This window comes from Gouania willdenowi, chromosome 10, assembly GCF_900634775.1.
Source record: "Gouania willdenowi chromosome 10, fGouWil2.1, whole genome shotgun sequence".
NCBI classification, from domain to species: Eukaryota; Metazoa; Chordata; class Actinopteri; order Blenniiformes; family Gobiesocidae; genus Gouania; species Gouania willdenowi.
Genome location: NC_041053.1, coordinates 39651223 through 39661103, shown reverse-complemented (window position 1 = coordinate 39661103; position 9881 = coordinate 39651223). Strand labels below are relative to the sequence as shown.

General features: G+C 36.5%; 1 protein-coding gene across 2 annotated transcripts in view; it reads left to right on the top strand.

Moving 5' to 3' along the window:
* Nucleotides 1–5425, top strand: part of sec24b (SEC24 homolog B, COPII coat complex component) — a 37065-nt gene extending 31640 nt beyond the window's left edge. For both annotated transcript variants that reach the window (XM_028458971.1, XM_028458970.1), the window contains 2 exons: nt 534–637; nt 4787–5425. In XM_028458971.1, coding sequence (XP_028314772.1) covers nt 534–637; nt 4787–4901 — 219 coding nt within the window. In that variant the 3' untranslated portion in view covers nt 4902–5425. The remainder of the gene's footprint in view (nt 1–533; nt 638–4786) is intronic.
* The last annotated feature ends 4456 nt before the right edge of the window (nt 5426–9881 follow it).

Sequence of the window (9881 nt, the reverse complement as noted above, 5' to 3'; positions counted from 1 at the left end):
TGAAAAACAGTTGTCTGAATAAATGAAACTTTAACATATTATTAAAAAAGACGACTGGAACAACTTGCTGGAATTATTACACGGTAGTCAAGTAAACATCAAAGCGATCAGCAGACGCCTCTGAAGAAAACTGGCAGTTGAAAGTCGAAACATGTCAGGAGATCAAAGTAAATTCCAGAAAAACTGTTTTCTGAATAAAACATATGAGGAAAACAGAGAAGTTTGGGTGATTCTAATGAAGGACAGAACAATGGAAATGATGAGGTCACCGACACACCAACGCCCAGTTTCTGCAACAGGACACGATGCACAGTTTACACACACACAAACACCCACACAGCACAGTTTTTAACTTGTGCAACAGGACAGATTTAGACTTTTTAGAGTTTTATGTCCCTGAAGGCAACATCAGCATGTTTTTGTTCCTCTACACATGGCACAGGCTGCTGACAGGATGTCAAGAGACTGATAAAGAATACTCATGTTCTTCTTCTTCTCCTGTGTGTGGGTTAATGTGTGTGTGTGATTCCCAGGGTCACCTCCCTGAGCTGGACACGCCCCTCTCTGAAAGGGTGCGAGCGTTCGTCGACTGGCTGCAGGACAACCGAGGGTTCAGCTCCAACTTGCACGTGCTCAAGTAAGCAGTGATTGGTCCCTGATGAGAACATAGAATAGAAAAAAAGAATGTACATTTACACAATGATCACAAAGATCAGATGCTAATAAATACCAACATGGATAACAGTGCAAAAATATAAAAACTATAGGACGGACAAAAATTAGAAAAATTGAATCAAAATAAAATAATTCCACACCTTTTGTGTTAGACTGGTCCTGGAGAGACCCTGTCCTGTATGTTTCAGCTGTATCCCTGAGTCTAATGAAGGTGTCATCATGCATCTCTGCAGAAAGCCTGTCTTAGAACACGTCTGGATTAGGAATAGTCGAATCACAAACATCCATCGCGTTTGCTTCTTGCAACAAAAACAGGCTCAAAAATCATTTCCTGGAAAATTACAACCGTAGTTCTGCGATTTCAGAATCAGAAATGTTTTAATGGCCAAGTACAGTTTTTAGGACAGTACAAGGAATTACTCCTCAAAGTTATTTAAGCTTATCCTAAAAAGTTCAGTCTGAAAAGCACCAAAAATATTCTTTTTTGGGGGGTGTTTGAGCATTAAAAATAGAGAAATATTATTATATTTTTCACTCAAGAAACTATATTATCATTGTTCTATAATCTGCAATTGCACATTTTATTTTATTTTTAGGAATTCTGAAGAAAAACAGTCAGAATTTTTTTATCTTTTCCGTGAAAGGTGGAATTTTTTTACCCATTTTGTTGAAATTGTGTTGAAAAAATGTTTCGTTCTTGCACAACAAATAGGCCTAATACTTTATCTGTAAATGTATTATCATTTTTGTCAGTTTTTCCTATTGTGTTTAGTATTTCTATAAGTCCAAACAGACTAGGAAACAATATGATACAATTGTATAGCTAAGAAATGTGGGTGGGATTCAATAAGTCTTTCTTTTTCTAACTCCTTTTTCAGCAAACATATTATTGCAATTATAAGCGTACATTGTTTATATTGTTTTAAACAAATGTAGGGATTTTATCTTGTGTTATTGGAGTTTTCTGATGTTTTATATCAGAGGTAAGCAACTTTTATCACAGCAAAAATGTTTGTTTGACCAGAGGGTCACATGATCAACATTCATGTCAGCATTTAGAATAATGAGCGATCAGAGCATTACTACAGGAAAGAACAAAGAGTTTCTGTAGTCATTTTGTGTATTTTTCTGTCATTCTGTGTATGTTTGTTGCGCGTTGTGAAGCATTTTGTGTATTTTTCCTCTAAAATGTGTTTTTTGCAGTCATATTGTGTATTTGTTTGTCATTTTGTGTTTTTTTTTGGAGTATTTTGTGTCATTTGTGAATAACAATTTTATTTTCTGTGTTTTTATCTTATCTTTTACTGTATTTTCCTGCAATGTTGTCATTCTTTGTATTTTTAATGTATTCTTGCTCTTGTTTTGTTTATTTTTCTGTCATTTTGTACATTTACTTAAGGGGCCGCATAAAATTAGACAGAGGGTCGCATGTGGCCCCCGGGCCACCAGTTACCTATGTCTGTTTTAGAGACTCTGACATGAAAGCACATATCACTCTGTAGTTACTGTCCTGAGATCTCTGATTGGCTGAAGTGTCACGTACTGCTCCTGGATTTCTAAACCTCATATACAGAGCCAAGAGATGCTACAAAAGTCCAGTTTTATCTCAGAACATTTGTAATTACAATATGATCAAAGGTGATTATGGATTTTTGACCAAATGAAGCCAAAAAATTGTACATACTGCAGCTTTAAGGCTTCAATGAATTATTAACGGCTCACTTTCCCTGTAAGGATTTCTTTTCTTTTGTTTTCTGCTTTTGTTTTTCTTATTAGAAATGAGGGTAAATGCAATGACAAATAGATCATTTCAGTCTGAACGATGATTTTCATTAGGCAAAAAAATAGTGGAACGATTAGTTTCATTTCAGATATCAGGCTTCACACTTCAGGAAATTAATTTCTCTTCATCCAGTTCTAATGAGCAGAAAATATGTTGAAATTTCACATAATCATCAATTCTACATAAAACTTGGTCCAGAGACGTTCCTTTAAAAAGAGAAATCATGCACATCTTTGAGATTTAAACCTGTTTTTTTTTCTGAAAATTGTGTCTTTTCAGCTGTTTTTTTGTATTTGTTTTTTAATGAAATTGTGATCAGTTCAATTACTTTTCTTCATGCGTGTGGATCATGTGACCTTGTTGTTGTTTTTATGTATCATACTTGATCCTTCTACAACACAGTGGTTCTTAACCTTGGAGAAGGCTCCCGAGACACTGGGAGGGGTCGCCAGATGCCTGTAAAAAAAAAATAAGATTTTTTTTTAAGAATTTGAGGTCATTTTTTGCTTTTTTTTTTTTTTTAAAACCCTTTTTCTGCTACTACAACAAACTTGCCATATTTTAACCCATTTTCATCACATGTTCTTGCCATATTTTTGCTCCTTTTAATGCATTTTTGCTATATTACTCCCATTTCTGACACTTCATCAAATTTTAATGCCTTTTCTACACATTTTTTTCCACTTTCAAGACATTTTCAGCACCATTTCCTACACTTTTACCACGTAATGCCACTTATGTTGACCCATTATTGTCACTTTTAGTCTATTTTCACCATATTTCATGCTTATTTTTGCCAATTTAACCACATTCACGATTTGTCATGCCCATTATTTGCCAGTTTAAACTAATTGTTCCAATATTGACATTTTTAACCCTTTTTTTTTACCACTTTTTATATGCATTTTTTGGCCACTCTAATTTGCAACTTTTAACCAATTGCTGTGGTTTTTAAAATCCCATTTCACCACCTTTTCCATCATTTTCTTGTCCCTTTTAATCAATTTTATTTCTGATTAAAACAAGGATTTACATCTTTAAGATGACTATATACTATAGCACAAAGAATAATAAACTTGAATAACAGTGGATATTATTCAGATGAATGAATGAATGTGGGTGAAAAGGTTGACAACCACTGTTCTAACACAGTGTGATGTGATGGTGTGCGTAGCATCACAAACAGGGCGTGGACGTATCCTTGTTAAATCCTGAGGTTTAACACGCAGCTATTTCCAGGGTAAACATTGAGTAAGTGATGGAGGAAGTGCATTCTTTCTGCTTCCTCCTGCTTATTGCGACGCTGCATTGTTGCACAAGCCCATGTTTACGCCGCGGTGTTGTCGCCTGATGTCATAACAAAGGGGAGCGAGTGATGCGTGGGCACTGCAGGATGTTTGTGTTCACGACCTAATGAGCCACAGAACCTGTGATGACTGTTCTTTAAAGACTGCTTTAAAACAGCAGCTATGAAACCGTTAGCATCGCTGCTAACGCTGACGTCGTTTAAATGTTTCTTTTCATACAAACTTATGAGATATTTCAAACTAAAGCTGTTGTTTAAGACAGTGGTTCTCAACCTTTTCAGCCCTCAACCCGCCAAAATAAAGGTTCCATAGAGCGGAGACCCCCACTGTAGCTGAAGGTGGTTGAACATTGAAGAACAGGACAATATTGGGTTAATATATGTGACATTAGGTGGAAAAGTAGTGGAAATGGTTTATAAGTGCTGAAAAGACATCGAAATGTGACGTAGAAGTGTCAGAATTGGGAGTAAAGTAGCAAAAATGCATTAAAGGGAGCAAAAACATCATAGAGTATTCATACCAAACTGCATTCTGATCTAATGAGAACTAACAGAGGAGTAGTCATTTGAAAAATGGGGCCCCCTGGTGCCCCGTGACATGTACAAGGTAATGGGCCCCGTTTCTATATTGGTATGTACCAGTGATTCTGTTCCACCAACCGTTGTAATATTTGACTCGCAAATAAATGAGAAATCAACTTTAGTTTTTTGTTTTTTTTCTTTTGGGGCTCCTCGGGGCCCCCCTGGGCCCTAAATCGAAAATCAGGCTCCGAGCTTCGATGCGTACACATCCATAGATTATAGTTACCACATTTCAGCCTGATCTGTTTACGAATAACAGGAGTAGTGATTTTAACTAGTGTACACAACAACAACAACAACAAAGTGAGGGTGTTTTGAAAGTAACAATTTTAAGATTAAAAAGTCATGATTATGGCCTGGGTGGGCGTTGGCGGGGGCTGTTGGGGCTTCTTCCAATGCTCACCCTAACCCCCCTGTTCCTCCCTCTCTGTTTCCTGCAGAGACGACGCCTCGTCCAAACTCCCGTTTTTCCAGCAGCTGGTGGAGGATCGCTCTGAGTCGGGATCGTCGTACCAGGACTTCCTGCAGCACATCCAGCTGCAGGTTTCCAAATAGGAAAAATATCCCCCCCCCCCTCCTGTGAGGTAGGGTGACAACGTAGCGTTAGCCACAGATGAACCAACGGAGACGTTCCCAGTCCATGGATCAATGGATCCAAGTGAAGGAAAAACACAAACTGAGTTTTTAAACCACTGATAAAACCACTTCAACATGATTTAGTCGACTTTGTTTGTGACCTCATGTGATGCTTGTTATTTGTTTTTTTTTATTTTTTATTATTATTTCCCTCAGTTTGATTTTAATGAAAAACACTGGAGACAGAAACTCGAATATGGAATTTCAGGAATGAACTCCGAAACTGCAAAAACTCACTTTTTTTTGGATATTTTGAAGTTTGCCTGTTTAGTTTTTTTCAGGCTCCGTTAAATGTCCTCCTCCTTCACGTGTTCTTCACCTTGTTTTTAGTTTTTAGTTTCCTTGACGCTAACTCGAGTCGCTGTCTACTTTGTAACTACTGAAGAGAATCTTTTATGTGATAAATTATAAACAAGCTTATTAAAGAAAAACCAAAACATAAATCTGTGTCTGTCAGATGTTTTTTAAGCCCAGAACGATTATTGTGGAATAATATGTTAAGGTTTCATTTATTCAGGAAATCCACTTTGATCTACTGACATGTGTCAAGATGTTGTTTAAGAACCACATTCATGGAGCTTAAACATGAATCTCAACTTTATTTGTATAGCGCAATTTTCAACAAAGTCATCTCAATGCGCCTATCAAAATATAAATCTGAATAATTGATTTTTTTATTCGTTTGTGTGCAATTATTTTATTTTCTTTAAGGCTTATGTTTTAGTCATTTTTTTTTCTGAGTCATTTTTTTCTGTTTTTTTTTCTTCTGAATAATCGATATACTTGGAAATCCCACGTGAACGTCCATCTTATGGTGACTCCTTGCGGCACGCTTCAACTCTCTACCTATTCCAGCCTTAGCTGCACATCGTGCAGATCCAGTATTTTCAGCATCTCTTGATCGTATCTTGAGTGACCACATATCAGCCTGAATGCATTTCATAATGCAAATGCATCATTTTTATCATCTGTCCAACGCTGTGTCACACAGATGTGAATGTTCTTTTCGTCTAAACAAAGTCCTCATGTGGCTGCGTAAAGTCTACAGATTAATTGTAATGCCATCAACATTATGGATTAACGATAGATCTACTGTATCTCCCAGAGTCTTAAACCAAGTTTAAAGTACATTTTTATCAAATTAAACAAGCCGGTTATATTTGCTCTCAATAATGGAATAAGTTCATCTGTTGTTTCCAATGTCGTCTAAGCTCAGAAAAACAAGGAAAACAATTTCTCCAAAAACCAGAAGAAAAAATAATAATTTTTTTTTTTTAAAGTGAGTGCATTACGGTTTTGTACTAAACTAACTTAAAATAAAAAAGATTCAGTAAAATTACTTCTTTCCACCTCGTGTCAGGTCTAAAAACTGGATAAAGTTCCTCCTGAGGAGGAACGTCTTCTTGTTAATGATGAACTGTGTTTAGGATGAAGCTGTGAGGATAATAAGCTACAGTAAACACACAAACATCAGGCTACAGTAAACACGTCTGGCTCCCACATGCTTCGTCTGCTTTCATGGAAAAGTGCCTTCGGTCACGCTTTGAGTGAAAAGCAGCCGGAAAAGACCAAACGGCTGCCCTGAGAGTTCCAGGTTTTACCTTTTCATCTTTTAGTGAAAATAGTTCAGTGGGAACAACATGTGGTCAGATTCCGTTTAAAAGAGCCTGTGGGCAGCAACAAACACCTCAGATCGGTTGTTTTACTCCATTTATTTTTAGGAAAAACTAGATCAGCATGTTTCTACTAAGAAATAAATATAGAAAGTTATAATCATGAGGTAAAAATTCCTTATAATGAAATACAAGGCATCATTCTGAGGCAAGTTTCAGATAAAAATAGACTTTTATGGGATACGAAGTTGTAAGTCTAATATAAACAGTATAAATTATGAGAAATTATAAGATAAAAGTCATATTTACAAAATAAAGTCACATCAAACAAAAGTTTAATTTTATAGTAACAAGATTTTTGATAAATTGATAATTACAAGATAAAAAGTCAAATACTAGATAGTAAGACATATAAAAAGAAAAAAAACTGTTAATGGGTTTTTTAAAAAAAGTCATTAATTGGAGATAGTCATAATTACATAATTAAAAAAGGTAGATTAATAAGATTAAAAAAAATAATTTCTAAGATGAAAGCCATGAGTACAAGATAAGAAATTGCATAACATAAAATAAGTCACAATTTTGAGATAAAAATTATGGGGTTGGGGCTTGTAAGGTCCTACCCTAACTCCCTCTCCCCTGTTTCTTTCTCGTGTTGCCCTTTAACAGCATGATTATTAGATAATAAAAGATCATTACAAGACAAAAACATCACATTTAAGAGTTTAAAAGCCATATATATGAGATAAGTCGCATACAAGATGTAATAAAAGGTGATAATTGCAAAAGACGTCATAATTATGAGATCAAAAGTAGTAAAAAAGTGATAATTTTCAGATTTATTTTCTTTCAATCTTATTATTTTCCCTTTCTTTAATTTTTTGGTATATTTGGTTTTAGAAATAATTGTTTTGATAAAAATAAATGAGTGAACTCCAACAAAAATGTATTTGACTTGTTAGCAGCACTTATTAATGCTACAGTAGATAAAGCAAAGTCAGCCATGGTTTGAAGAAATAAAAGGTTTCAGATCATTTTGAAACTCATTGGCAAAGTGAACAATTTTCCATCTGCTTTGTGTATTTATTTTATAAATCTGTTTTTGTCATAAAACCTCTAAGAAAGGCTTGAAAAGACTCCTTTTCCAGCCTCGTGATGCACACGTTTGGTGTTGAGGACTCGGAACGTTGATCATAACAAACTCAGCTGGACTGAAGAGTCAGTGTGTGGCGTCGTCAAAGCTGAGCAAACACCAGCGTTTGTTAGCACTGAGCCACAGAAACCAACGTGATGAAACCTAAACATATTGATGATCCTCTCACGCCATGCTGTCAGGGAACTGAACTCCTGGAAACTTGCGATGAACTCCCAAAGTACAGAAAGAAGCACTCAACACAGACGTGACGTATCTGAAGCTCATGGAGGAGAACCACAGGGATCCGTACGAGCCTCACTGGGTTTATTCAACACAAAGCTGCAGCTTTGGGATGTTTTGAAAGAAGTAACTTCAGACGTCATTTGAACGTTCACCATGATGCTGTGAACCAAGAGAAACTCCATATTATATTTGTACTTCCTGCACTCGACAGAGGCGGTCGCATTTATCTCTGCTCCCTCTCACACCCTTGTCTGTTTTTTCTGCAGCTTGTTTTGTTTTGTCTTGTCTTGTGAATCTATTAGAAACCTCTCTCTACATGTCTATCCAAAAACCAAAATTATGGAATGGATCACTTGGTCTCTCAATTCAATCGACCACATTGGAGCTGGCAGCTTTCTGACCTCTCGCAAAAGTCCGTATTACGTTGGCAGCTGTTTTGGGAAGGCTGACAGTCATTTCTGAAGGATGTAGCAGGGCTCTCAACACTCAGATCCATGTGACGAACAAACTCAAAAGTAAGTAGGAGGCTTCTTTGGAATGTTTAAGCAGAATTGAGAAGTTGAATGCTCGGCTGTAAGTTAAGGTCACCTTAATGGATTACTGCTGGAGATCGGGACTCAAGGCTATCGAAATTGTGCTAGCCTGAATCGAAAACAAATCGCTTATCATTGTCGGCTCCCCACAGCCAGTTGTTCGAGGCTGTCTCATCGATTCACCAAGATGTTTGTGCACAAAGACGCTCCATCCCCCCTCCTCTCCCCCACTGCCACCTGGAACTTTATTTTCTGAACCGATCTACCCAAGGTCGTCACACGTCATCTGACTGAATCAGAATGAAGCAAAGGGATTATTTTTCAACGCCTTCGTTGGCCCTCCCTGCAGGCTGCAGGAGGGGCGAGTGAAGCGCCCACAAGAGGCTGCACGTGTGTGCCCCCCAGCGGCTGGTTGCAACCCTAAACCTCCAGTGGTTTATCGCACATCCTGACATTCAACAGTAAATTCATGTTAATAGATAAAATTACTGCTCATGCTGTGTTACAGCAGACAAGGGCCTAAAAACACACAAAATGACCAAAAACACACTAGTAGGACTTTAAAAACACAAAATGACAAAAAAAATATAAAAAAAATGACAACAAAAACACACAAGGACTCCAAAAATGCTATATTACAAAGATATACAAAATGATGACAACATACACGAAAGTAAAATGTACAGAATGGTGTAAGAATACACAAAAAGGACAACAAAAACACAATATGACAACAAAAACACACAAAGAACGGCTTCAAAAACACAAAATGACAACAAAAATATACAAGTTAATAACAACTCAAAAAATCTAAAATGACAAAGATATACAAAATGATGACAAAATACAAATAGGAGTAAAATCTAAAGAATGGTGAGAGAATACACAAAAATGATGATAAAAACAGACATAAAAAGGTTAAAGAAATGAAAATAGCGCAGAAAATGACATTAAAAACACTCAAAATAGGAGTAAAACATACTAAATGACAACAAAAACACACTCAAACTCCAAAAACACACTCAAACTCTTCTTTTTATCCTGTGTTAATGCTCTGATTGGTTGTTATTCTAATGCTGACATGAATGTTAATCACATACAATCACATGTTTGTGGCCCATCTCTGCTTTAGGGTGTATAATACTGTATATGACATTTCTAAAGTGGTATATTGTGATTTTAAAACGTTCTTTGAATGTAGCACAGGTCCGTGTATACCTGCTCACAGAGCAGTAACACTTTGAGTCCATTAAAATGTGCCACTTTCCCTGGATCTGGCTATAACAGTATTTGGAGTTTCTTTGTGGTAGTTTCCTACAGAGGAGCCAAAAGTTTGACGTAAATCATGAGTCGTTACATAACAGACACAGGCTGA